At 42.0% G+C, this 13,235-nt stretch overlaps 1 protein-coding gene across 1 annotated transcript in view; it reads right to left on the bottom strand.

Annotated features, from left to right (window-relative positions):
• Window positions 1–12,604, bottom strand: part of LOC104532124 (chromodomain-helicase-DNA-binding protein 7) — a gene marked incomplete at its 3' end in the record, with an annotated part of 31,896 nt that extends 19,292 nt beyond the window's left edge. Inside the window, exon 1 of the mRNA XM_029087275.1 lies at window positions 10,919–12,604. Coding sequence (XP_028943108.1) covers window positions 10,919–12,604 — 1,686 coding nt within the window. The remainder of the gene's footprint in view (window positions 1–10,918) is intronic.
• Between the last annotated feature and the right edge of the window lie 631 nt (window positions 12,605–13,235).

Raw genomic sequence — 13,235 nt, 5'->3', positions numbered from 1 at the left:
GGGGGGGGGGGGGGGGGGGAGAAAACCCAACCAAAACCCCACACTTCCTTTTCTGTGGACAAACACTTCATTTAGCAGTACCAGTTGAGATAATTTTTAATTGTAATGTCTAAATCTTACCGTAGTTCTCCAACCAGTTTGATTAACATTGTCCTATGAAACATTAAATACCTTCTCTTTAGTGCAGATATCTTTAGTACCCTGGCTCCAGTCATTCTTTACGCAACCTACAGTAAAACGTTAAAATCCCTATACCCAGGTCTTAAGCCATACATCTCTACAGCAATTTCAGGTTTAAACTTTGTTTCATATTGTAGTATTATATTATAACCAGATATCTGCATCTAAAGCGACACCTTACAAACTACCTTACCCCTCACGGGCAGTAACAGTTCCTGAGTTACATTTCTAGGTGCTGCTGTGCAGCACAGCAGGGAACTGCAGAACTGCTCCGCCGTGCCCTGCTCAACGCCGCTGCAGAGCCCCTCTCAACACACCCAACAGCAACACCGGCGGCGCTACAAACACGAAACCAACGGTTAACGAGCAACCTGTATCAGAGCAGGAATTCCCCGAGTCCCTCTCTATTGCCTTAGTTACAGAATCATCTGGTTTTCACCAAGTTTTCCTGAAATATTTAAAAGGTGGACAGCAGAAAGACTTAAGAGCTACGCAACACAGTAGGCATCTAGCCCTGTTTCCACAACTGACGATGCTTGCCCCAGTAAACATCTGCAACATCCCATTACCAGAGTGAGACACGAATAACAACCATCAAGCCCAAATTTTTAGACTAGTTTTGAAGACCGTATATTTCATATACAGTTGTACAAGTAAACTGAGATGTCAACTTTTTATGGTCAAGTGTCTCTTTAAATTCAAACATGGGCTGTATATTGTAAGCCTCCCACTATATTTAGCAACAATTGGCTGGTACAGAAAGATTTCTTCCAAAAATAAAATAAAGCACTTCATATCATTCAGCACTCACATGTAAGGAAAATTACAGTATTATCACAGTTATCAGAGTCTTGCAAGGCCAAAAAAGATAGGAAGTACCAGAATGCAAGTGGATGGAGGGCCATCTGGAGAGAAAGGAGATGTAAAAGGAGTGGAAAAAACAGAGTTCATATTGACTCCTAGATATTAGGAAGTTTGTTATGAAGCTTGTTATGAGTCCTCTCTCTTTTCTTGCAGGAACACTAAATCCAAAAATCTATAAAAGTATTAACTTCTCAGTTACTGTGGTCATTATGTTCCTTTGGTGCGGGAGTTACATAGACATAATAAAACACAATTTAATTAGCAGAATTAAAATAGATTAGTGGTTTTTTAATTCAACTGATTAAATTATTCAGTCTGTTTTGAGAAAGAAGTCTATTGGAGGTGGGCATACATTCCTTTCAGGAACTCTTCTCTTACATATGAAAATTTCTTCTCTAATCAAAATAACAAGAGTTTATATTTAACAAAACAGAAAAAAGTGAAAAGTGAAACTTAAGTATTTGGCACTCCCCTACAACATGTTACATCAATATAGCAAAGATACATTTGGTGCTGTATACTGAAGAGTAAGCGTTGCACTCGAAGACAAATACTTGCAATTTTCCAAAATTAAAAGGTTACTAATATTCCATAGAAACCTGTTGAGCTCCAGAAGCTAAAATCCCTTGATGTTTAATTTCTACAGCAGCAACCCATGCAATACAAACCCACTCCCAGAAGTTCTTAATTTTTGTGCTTGTTCAGTGTAATACATGAGCTGCTGTCCCCTAAGCTTGGCTAACACAATAAAACTGCTGAGGAGGAGCACAGGAAAGAAGAGTTGCATCCAGACCCTCAGTTAATCTGATTCTTGGATTAACAGGCGATGGAACAATAGAAGCAAAGGATCAAAGATTCCTCCCAACCCAACAGTGGAAGATCAGACACCTATCCACTTGTCTTCTTCCACCTCTTCTGTAACTGCGCTGATCTCAGGTTAACCTCTAGAATTACCAAATCTCTACCCAAGAATTGGCGTTTCCTGCTTTGAACTGTTAGACTGGTCTCTGTCTTCTTGAGCTGCACTCTTAAGCAAGAGCAACACTGGAAGGAGTAACAAGGAGAGCAGGGAGATGGTATGTTTTAGAGTAACAGATATCCGAGTATGAATTGGAATTGAGAGTTTGAGGAATCTGCGTTTTGGATCTTTATGTCCATTATCTGTACGTCCCTCTTCATGAACAGGGGCAACACTATTACCAACCTTGCCCCGTAACTGAGAAAATTCTGACTAAATAGGTGATATAAGGTCAATAAAATCAGAAAGAATGCTGATTCCAGTTTATAAATCAAACCCACACTCAGATCACTAAGCCATCCTATCTCTCAGTTCTGTTCCTCATAAGGAAGACTGAGAAATGAATCTGAGTTTTATTTCTAACTTTTCATGCTTTTAAATTATTCTCTATGTTGAAGAAGAAAATCCCATTCAGTACTCAAGGAAAACAATTCATTGACAGATACTGGAGGCATCTGCCCTTATTTCAATGCACATGACACACATGTAATGAAATTGTGCCAGGCTCTCTCTGCTAGGAAGTGAATGGATTTTCGTCTCTTCAGTAACAAAATAGCTGCAAGTACTCGAGTTGAAATAAAGTCCTTTCCTAAAAAAGAAAACACACTTCTGAAATAAAATCAATCATTTATATTTGGTGAAAAAAGGAACAAAAGGTGAGAGTTAAAAAAGTCTGGGAGAAGTTGGAATGTGACCTGTTTGTCACTAATGCAATAAAACAAGACAAAGCTTTGACTTCTAATAGAAGTTTTAATTTATCGAAATCTGAGGGAGGACTCAAGGGCTGGTTACTGAGGGCAAGTGCCACAGAAACTTGAGCTGTGTAAGGGTATTTACAGGCCTGAAAGCTCACTGCCAGAGGAAGAGGCAGTCTCCATTTTATCCCACCAAGCATTCCCATGCCCACACCACCACCCTGGGTGATCTTATGGTGGCACAGTGACAAGATGCTGGGAACGTGACCTGGCTAGAAGCAAGCTGGCAAGCGAGCTAAGCCAATTCACCAATGACCAGGCACCTTGATGCAAGGAAGGAGCTACGACTTTGTACTCCAGACCTCAGCCACCTTTATTTGCATGGGTGGTTTTTTTTTTTTTTGGGTTTTTTTTTGTGTTTTTTTTTTTTAAAAAAGCAGATTAGATACTGAGAGTTACTGAGTTCACACAGCTATGCTGGGAAGCTGTCAGTGGACTGTCTGCCCGCAGCACGGTGACACAAAGCAGCAGCCTGAAGCAGCGCTGTGATAGTTTAACCAGGACACGCGTGCGGAGCAGCAACGGGCACCACTGCGCCAAATGGCTGCCTCTGGCAAGGGCTCAAGAGGCAGGTGACTCAAGCAGCTGGTGCAGGAGAGGTGGGGTGACTCCCAAAACGTCTCTGTCCCCATTTCAACAGAGACGTTATCCCTTTCCTCTCTGTTCCCACTGTTCAGCGCTGCTCCATCAGCTCAGCTCATCCTTTTGCTGCCCCTTCCCTGATCACCGCTTCCTGCCCACACTCCCCACTCTGCTCTTACCAGCTCCCAAGAACCAGCTTCACCATCATTAAACCTGCAAACTTGGGAATATTTCAGAAGAAAGATCTGTACAAACAGATGCTTTGATCACCATGAAAAATTCAAGGGTGTTAATCTCACTCCTTAGCTACCAAACTTTACAACTCTGTTGACAAAAGAAGGTACCAAAATATTTATAGATGACATCCCTGAAGAAAAAAAAAAACAAGCAATTTGTTTCCAAAATCTAGACCACATTACCACCTGTATAATATATGTATATATATACACACACACATACCTCCATACAATTAAAAGAACATTTGATACCTAGAAAGAGAAGCTCTTAAAGAACATAAAGGAACAGGAGGGGTACTACATCCATTCTGGTATGTTGTTCAGGTGAGACTATCCCTTTTTATAAATACCAGTCTTTTAGTTCCATAATTGTTTGGTCATCAGTTCTTTCATTATAACTCAAATCTGAAAATTCAGAAGTGAAAAGCATTGGCTCACTGAACTGAGGGAGAAAACAACCTCTACAGACAAAAGTTAAAAATCAAACTCCAAAGTGACAGTATCCCATTGTAGTGGGAACTGAGACACTTACTCTCCCCAGAGGAAAAAAGAAAGGACACTTAGGCAAGTTTGTGACACTTGCATTAAAGATACAAGCAAAGGCAGATTAATTTAAAACAAATGGATGCCTCAAATTCCATGTCAAAGAGCAGGATGGAAGACCAGGAGGAGGATCCATAATAAAAAGACAGGAAATTATTACTTCGCTTGTGACTTGTTACTTATTAAGACTGTCACTGAATTAAAAGAAATAAAACTTAAATGAAAAAAAGTAAAAAAAAATAAAAATCAAGCATTTCTCCTTTTATGTGGCTGAATTTTCCACCCTTGTAAGTTATGCAGGCTGATGATGATACAGACATGAGGGGTTTTATTAGACTATCAGCTTTCAGTCAGGAAAAAAAGCTTCTCTGAAACAACAGATTTAAATTTGTTCAAATAAATATAAAATAGGAGAGTGTGTTCAGCCATGGGAAAATAAGCTGACTGCCAAATCCCAGTGGAAGTGACCATCTGCAGATCAAAATACTGTACTGAACAGCAGCAGAAATGTAAAAGTATTTCTAGTTAGGTGACTCCTCAGAAAATGCTAATGATTTCAAGAAAAAACACATTCAGGTCACCAACATATCACAGAAACTTTCAACATACTCATGCTGAAGAACAAGACTGGTAACTCTTCAGCCTACAAAATGAGATGCAGACTTGTGTTTTTATGCTAATGCTGCAAAACTGGCTTTACCCAAAACTCCAGAGCACATAATTTAATGGCACAAATTATTTTCATAACAGTCAAATCATGGCACCTGAGGGAAGAAGTATTCTTGGAGTTGCTTGTACCTCCTCAACAGTAAAAAAGACCAAAAAAATCCATAGCAAAACCACCTCAAAACTGTAAGTCTTTGGCCGAAAAGCCTATTCAATTCGCTGCAGAATCACTGCAAACCCTTATTTACAGAAGTACATATGAGCCTTCTCAAGGGTGAGGAGGAAATAAGCCTTTGGATATGTCAATATTAACTGTTACACTGGAATACATCTGAGGAGTTTTAGAACATGAACTTTTGTTGGACAAAGTACTTCATATTAATTATTATACCCTTTGAGAGATGTGCATTCAAACTAGCTCACGGATGGATCAGGTTATCGGCATAACAGATTATTCTACTCCACAGTAGTGAAATACCTTCAATACTTTTAACCAAAGGCAGCTTTAACAGTCTACTTTTCTTTTATTTGGAAAATTACAGTTAATTACATTGTGTACTTTGCTCAAAACACAAGTTCTTCAGACCCTCAACAAAATACAGCAGAAGCCTGTGAACTTTTAAGAAAAAATTACTGTTATCACCCTTTACTTTTAGATGAATACTATGGATTTTCTTCTCAGCTTTTCTTTCCTCATGCTCCACACCTTCTGATTTGGCCTAGGATTTTTACATGCACTTTATATAAATACACACATGCACACGTATGCATATCTACAGATAAAAATAATATACAATTGTAATCAAGGTTCAGTATTAGCAGTTTTTTTAATTCCATTTAGTCCAGCACCTTCAACAATCTTGCCAGCGTACACTAGTTTGCTGGTCTATGAACACTTAAAAAGGGAAACTAGCATTTCCAGGGGCAGCCATGAGATTTTGTGAATGTACAGCACATACAGTACTCCAAAAGACCAGCCAGCAGTCACGTCAAATAGCCTCTGTATCAAAAAAAAAAAAGACCCAACAGTGGTTTTCAATTAAAAAAAAAATTTGGAGTTGTTCTTATTGACAACAAAATAGTCAAAAAGCTAAACGCTCAAGGGATGCAGAAGCTAACAGTTCTCTTTGGAGCTGTGGGACACTGCTTATGAATGTTAATTTATCGGAAAAATCCTAACCATCTGAAATGATACCATGTCTTACTAAATAAAATTATAGGACACACATTGAAAGATAACTGGTTATGCAAAGACAATAAGGAGATAAGTAAGAAGTCAGTCTCTTCTTACTGCTCTCAGGCATTAATACTCAGGAGAAAGTCAACTTCATTTTAACGTGCCAGCAGTAACTGCCTTAACATGTCCTCTCTGTTGTGTTAAGAGTATTGTGTCAAACCACTCCAGACCACAGTAGTTTTCATTAATATTCTTCTCCATTCAGGTATATCCAGGTATAAATCACACTGAGGCAGCAACACAGGGTTTGAAAATGCAGGAAGACCCAGTGACAGGGGTGACCCAGCTGGTGACTCAGCAGGACTTTCCCTGCCTCTTCTCCTGCAAGGGAGGGCAGGAAATTTCAAAAGAATGTGTTCACACCAAACACAGTCCTGAGTTATGATTCAAAGCAAAGTCACACGCCCGCAGACAGTAAGGCCAGCAGAGTAAACCTGGCGGTGAACCGGTAACGCACACAAAATGAGTTCCTTCTCCACAAGAAGCTGGACACTGCAACGCAGCATCCTTCAGCACTGACAATGGCCACCATCGAGCTCTACCACTGAGCCAACCATGGAGGCTATACCATAACTGTTGGTCATTTAAGTATTCCTGTGTTTGACTATAAATAATGTAGGTCACATTTGTGGAACACACTCAGGATAGACTATTCTTGGCAAAGAAAACTCCTACACTCGATCACCAATAAAACCATCTGAAAATAACAATATGCCAAGTGCAAATGCACAGCATCAGACCCCCAGAGGCCTGTCTAACCTGACATCCCATCTCTGATAAAGCCCGTGGAAGAGTAAAAGAACTGAGCACACACACAGTAGATGCACCCCAATAACAAATTCTCAGTCACTCCTTATTTATGGCACAGATCTGCTCAGCCAAATGTGGTGCCTTCCTGTTTATCAAATGATGATGCTTTTTTCTGCACAACATCTCAGAGAGCAGCATCTTAATGCACGGTTCTGAGCTCACCCTTTGGTAATTTGCTGAAGACCCTAAAAGAGACAAAACCAGGTGGCAAACAACCCTTGTTTCACATTCACCTTCTTCATGCACCTGCATCACTCACCATTTTAGAGGATTTCACCATCTCTCCCCTTCCCTTCCCCCCTAAATCTCTCTCCTCTGTGCTTTTTCAAGTGCTACTGTAATTTCTGAGGTCTGAGGAAGGGACCCAGAGCTGCAGAGCACTTCCCCCATCAGCATACCATGCATACGTGTAGCAACGCAACAACGATTTCTGTTTTGATCTCTACTACTTCCATAACAATTTCTGTAGTTTTATTTCTTTGACTGTCATAGCACATTTTCAGATAGCCATCTAACACCAAGACCCTGTTCCTAAGGAGGGGGCTTTGCCTGCCATTTCACTGCTCAGGCACCACAGAATAACAGAATCATTTACAATCGAAAAGACCTTTAAGATCATTGAGTCCAATCGCAAACCTAACACTGACAAGTCCACCACTTACCCATATCCCTAAGTGTCACATCTACACTCCGTGCTCCAACTGCAGGGAGGTATCTAAACCATTCAAGCACTTCCCTGGGCAGCCCGTTCCAATGCTTGACAACCCTTTCAGTGAAGAAATTTTTCCTAATACCCAACCTAAACCTCCCCTGGCCAAGCCTTGACTCATACAACTTATGGCCAACCATTTTTTTTTGCTGTATTTCTGATTATTTAGTTTCATTATTGCTAGGCTCTTCACCATGTCTGCACTTGGTACTCAGCTTCTGAGTATGTTAACAGCAGCAGCAAACTTTGCCACCTGACTCCTCACTCTTTTCCAGATCATTTATGAGTATTTTGAAGAGCACAAGCTCACAAGCCCAACGCAGATGCCTCTGAGCACGCTGACTGACTGTCCCAACGCTACGGTGGTTCTTATGGCTCTACCAAACTCTACTGAAGCCACTACTAACAAGGTCCTAATAACCATGTCTAGTTTTCAGCTATTAATCTAAACCAGCTGAATTGTCAATCACCAGCTCTGTCTTCCAGCCAAAATAATTTGCAGTTTGGCACACAAAAAAGAAATAACAAGCCCAAGAATCGACACGGCGATTTCTTCCAAGTTAAAAGCAAAAGAGCTTCACTTTCCTTCCAACATATGTAAAAACTAAACAGTAATTTGGTTAACCACAAGTATTACAGCCTTCCCATGATAAGGCTAGCTTCAAATCACTGAAAAATAATTACTAAGATGGCTTCTGTTGATTTAAAAGTACACGGTGATTTCCATTTCACTAACTATATTCATTTTGTTGATTCATTTTATACAAATAAAAACAAACCAGGCACTTAAATAACTGTTCTTCGGTGAGAAGTTTTCTGCCAACTGATGTGAAGGGAAAACCACGACTCAGGCAGGAGAGCTACAAATTCTGTATTCAGTCTTAAGGGCAGGGGTTTTGTTCATCTGTGTTTTTCTCCAGGGGTTGGGGAGGAGCTGAGTTTTCCTTGATTTGAACAGTGTTTATTTCATCCAAACCGTTTTCAAGGGGGAAATGCCTGTCTGTCAAGAGTTTCACTAACTACAGTCAGGTCCCAAACTAATTACTTAATGGGAGAACATGTTAACAGTAACTTTTACCAAATACAAACTTAACAGAAGTAGTCTAACAGATAAGTTACTTGGCTAGCTGCAACTGCTTGAATTACTGATTTTAATCAAGTAACTTGAGTTATCATGTAGTTTTCCTCCAATTATTTAGTTTCAGCACTTACCTTTGTTCAAGCTATTCGTCTGCAGTTTAGAACTTTGTAATAGGTTGCATAGCTCATTTAAGGGTTGAGCTGCCTGCACTTTACTTCTTCACTGATTAAAGGGAAATGAATGTCCCAAGAACGTTTAACAAGCCTGTCCATTTTACAAGTAAACCTTCTCCTCCCAAATCATCTCCTGCTGCCAAAAAAGGTTTACCTGATGAAACAAGGAATTAACTCCTGTGAAGAACACCACGGCTTCAGGGCACAGTGGATCTCAACTCTTCCCTTCCCAAATTCCCACCATCACTAGTTATGACAGAACCCAGTGGCACCAGTTTTTGTTCCTTTACTTAGAAGTCTTACATTACCATTTCTACAATTTTCTATCAAGTTTTTTCTACTAGATGTGTCAGCCCTCATCTTAAGGGTAAAAATCATATCATTTACTTCTTTTTCTGATCCCCAGTCTTTCCATATGGATTTTTACATGCTGTCATTACCCCCTTTCCTAATATCTGCTCCTTCTCTTGGGTTTTTTTTAATCTAGTCTGGAGTTCTCTCCTTTTTCATCCTGCTTACCTGCACAGTCAATAACACAAGATGTAATGTCAAGAGCTCCTCTCTCAAGGAGGAACACACAACTCTATCTGCGTGTGAGAACTTGAATTTAGGTTCTTCAAACAAAGCCTGTGTAGCAGTGGGCAGGGGAGGAGGAGCCAACACAGGTATAAAATTTCACACCAATTTTGGGGGGGGGCAGGGGAGGGAAAGATGGCCTTGAAGGTATTTTTTGCCCCTTCAAGAGGAGAACTTCCTCCTCCCTCCTAGAAAGACAGCGTCCTTCCTCTTGCCCAGCCTAGTCCCTGACCTCCCACCCAGGGCTTCCCTACCCTAGGGCACCTCCAGCACTCCCCTCTCCTTTCCTGCTTCCACAAGGAATGTGGAAGCCTCTCCCAGCTGCTGAGCTGCTCCACCTACCACTCCTTGTCAGCTGCCCCTCTGCAGTGCGTACATCTGCCTCCCAGACCCACCTCACGCTGTGCGGAGCGGCCAAGAGGAGCAGCCGGCAGGCAGCAGCGGAGGCGACTGCCGAGCAGCTGCTTCGCGCACAGGCCTGGGACAGTGGCTGGGACAGCTGTTTTTATGATTTATTAAGCTTATTGTAACATCCTATCATTAAGATTGCATTCCAACAATTACCTCCAAATATTTATGGGCAGAGCTACTTGGCATTAATTACTGACTGTTTAAAAAAACCTAAATTAAAATAAATTAAACTTCCGATACCTTGACCGCTATTCATTCAGTACCAAAACCTCCGGAACGATGACTGATAGAGCTACAGGCAAGAAATGGCAAATTCGAAGGTCCCAAAAGGCACTTTTTCAGCTGAAGCTTAACATACTAGCATGTAGTCAAACCTCCTAAGCTACAGAGGATCAAGATGTTTTACCGTTTTTAGCTTTTAATTGAAAAATGATGTGGAAGTAATACATTTCCATTGAAACCCGGATGATCAGAGACTCAGTAAAATAAAACTTCTATCCTATTTGAGATTTCATTTAAGCCCCAGAAGATTTGATTTCAGACTATGATTCACATCCGGTGTCTTCTTCTTGCATAAACTGTTGCCCCATCATTTCTCAGTGGCATTACTTAGAGCTCAAGAAGTTCATCCTTGAAAATTTTTTCACAAGTAAAAATTTCAGCTTTAACTTAAAGCCACAAAACATTCCCTTAGGATTTAAAGAAAACCCTCAGTTTGGCCAAAACAAACCCATTATAACGCACACTTCCTCCTCCCAGTTGCAAATACAAAAATTAATTGTTTAAATGACAATTCTCATACATGCTTTCTATTTTCCCCTCAAAGGAGCCAGCACAAAAAAAAGGTAGGTATTCAGCTTGTCTGGTTGTACCATATTTCGGTCTATTCATAATGTTATCCCATAAAAATTACTGTAAGGACATGAGCAAGCTACCCGAACCTCATTTTCTGTGCACCAAGAAAGCCACGTAACCAGTAACAAACAGGGTGAACTGTTCTGAAACCACAGATCTTGTGTACCCAGGAAGACATTTACAGTAATTTAAAACATTTTCTACTCATTGGAAGTAGCTTACCTGAAGGACAGGCACTTTTTGTGGTGTGTTTTGTGGTGACTGGTGAAGCTGTGCCCAAGGCTGATGATGAGGATGTGGGGGTGGTGAAGACTGATGATGTATCCCTGGATGAGGCTGCATGGGAGGACAGGTTGGCATTTGCTGTTGAAAAGACTGCTGCTGACTAGGAAGCTGCTGGCCAGATATTAGTCGCTCTTGTATTGCTTGTGGATCTGCAAGGCCAACACCTGGACAACCATTTGGTCTCATGTGCCCACCCATCTCCCGCGGTGTCGAAGACATACCCATGAACGGACAATTCTGCTGCATGTTTCGGGGGCCCATATTCCTTTGTCCAATTCCCATGGCACCAGGGGGCTGGTGTGACGGCTGAGGATGGGGTATATTTGGATAACTGCCAACTTCCATTGGTATTCCAGCACTACCAGGCCTAACCTGTGGAGGAGGTGTACCTGCTGGATTACTCATTGCTTTCATAGGTGACATGGGAGGTGGAGAGGCATAAGTTCCCTGAGGCTGTGAAGGGTGCATAGTTTGCGTGTTCATTTGGTTAAGTGAGCCACTAGGGTGGATGGGCTGCTGGTGCATTAGTCCTTGACCACTGTTTGATGGAAATCCGACAGCATTTGGGTATCTTGGTACAGACTGATTCATTGGAGTGTTATTCGTAAGGCCTAAATTCTGATTCATCCCTGTATTATTAACTAATCCCTGATTAAGGTTACTGTAAGGATATCGAGAATACTGCCCTGAGTTGTTTATAGTAGGTGAGGGTACCGTCTGGCTCCGAGAACTAAAATTAAGTGTTTGTGGCCTAACAGCACCCTGCTGGGGAGGATTAGGGGAGAATCTGGGACTGTGGGCTACTGATTCTCCATGGAGAGCAGTGGGGGGATGGTGGTGAAATTGCTGGACTGAGTGTCGCAAAGAAGGTGCCATACTGGGATTCTGCTGGGGCACATGAGACAAGTGGCCAGGTCCTGAGGTGGCAATGAAAGGGTTTCCCTGATTCAGGCCTTCTTGGCCTTGAGAAAACTGGTTCATCCTCTGCTGCTGCGGCTGACCGTGCTGCTGCATTGAAAAATCACCACGAGCCATGTAGTTTCCCATCTGCTGCATGTGCTGAGGATGGCCCTGCCCGGGGGGTCCAGAGGGCGCCTGCGGCGGCTGTGTCGGCTGCGGCTGCTGCTGCTGCTGTTGCTGCTGGTACGGTGCTCTGATCTGGTCTGGCACTTGAACTGCCCGTGGTCCCCACATGGAGCCACTGTCTACGAAGGGCTGCCCGTGTCTTTCATTCTGCATGCTGGGATAGACTCCCATCTGACCACCAGCACCACTGCCGTGAGGAACCTGAGGAACCGGAGGGTTGTGATACTGCGAATGAGGAGAGGCTATACCATTCCCAGGGGCGCTGCTGATCATCCTGCTCGGCTGATCCATCAGGTGCATCTTCTGCTGTTCGTATTGATTATAGTGATCAAAATGGGTCAACTTGGCTTGGTTTTGATTCGCAGGGGGATGATGAAGAGATGACTGTAAAGAGGGAAATCCTTGATCCATGGGCATTTGCTGCCCCATAGGATTTACTGTATTTTCAGGGTATCCACATTCTCCAAGACCTTCCAACCCTTCACTGAAAATATTCCCATCTTCTCCAAACAGACTCATCATTCCTGGATCTGCCATTTTTTCAGCACACAGCTCCTCGGAGCTACAACTAGAATGCTAGTCTGTGCTTCACCTCGGAGAGGTGTTTTGTCCTCAAAGCCTTTAATCCTCAACTAATCTCCTTCATGTCATTCCATATTTCCTTAATTCTTTTGGACCACGCAGTGTCAGGCAAAGTCTGGTTACTGCTCCTAGAAAAAGTGGGGGAAGGGGGAGAAAGAGAGGAAGATATTGAAATAAATAACGTCAGGAAATATAAAGAAAACATACTTGACTGGGTTTTAGACAATGCTAGCTAGTTCCAGCCCCTGGAATACATCTTAAAAATCTATTTGACTTTACAAAGGATTCATTAGCTTTATCAGAAGCTTTATTACGATAGAGAGTTAGGAAGCAAGCAAAACACTAGCCTTAACCTTAAATTAAACCATTCACCACACTTCCTAGTGCTCCTTTCTTGGGTGGAACAGAACAAAAGAACATAACACGCAGCAGCAGCAGCTGCCACAGCAGGTAGGCAGATGTATGAATATAGCCAAGCAGCCCATCTGCCGAACTAAAGCCCTGAAAACACTCTAGTTACCAACAGCATGTCCTTAACCTTATTCCCCTGAGCTGCGTAATCAGATGAGCAAGCAGAAGCACCAAG

This window comes from Antrostomus carolinensis, unplaced genomic scaffold (genome assembly GCF_000700745.2).
Source record: "Antrostomus carolinensis isolate BGI_N321 unplaced genomic scaffold, ASM70074v2 scaffold5851, whole genome shotgun sequence".
NCBI classification, from domain to species: Eukaryota; Metazoa; Chordata; class Aves; order Caprimulgiformes; family Caprimulgidae; genus Antrostomus; species Antrostomus carolinensis.
Note: the sequence above shows the minus strand (reverse complement) of the source record. Positions and strands in the feature narration are given on the sequence as shown.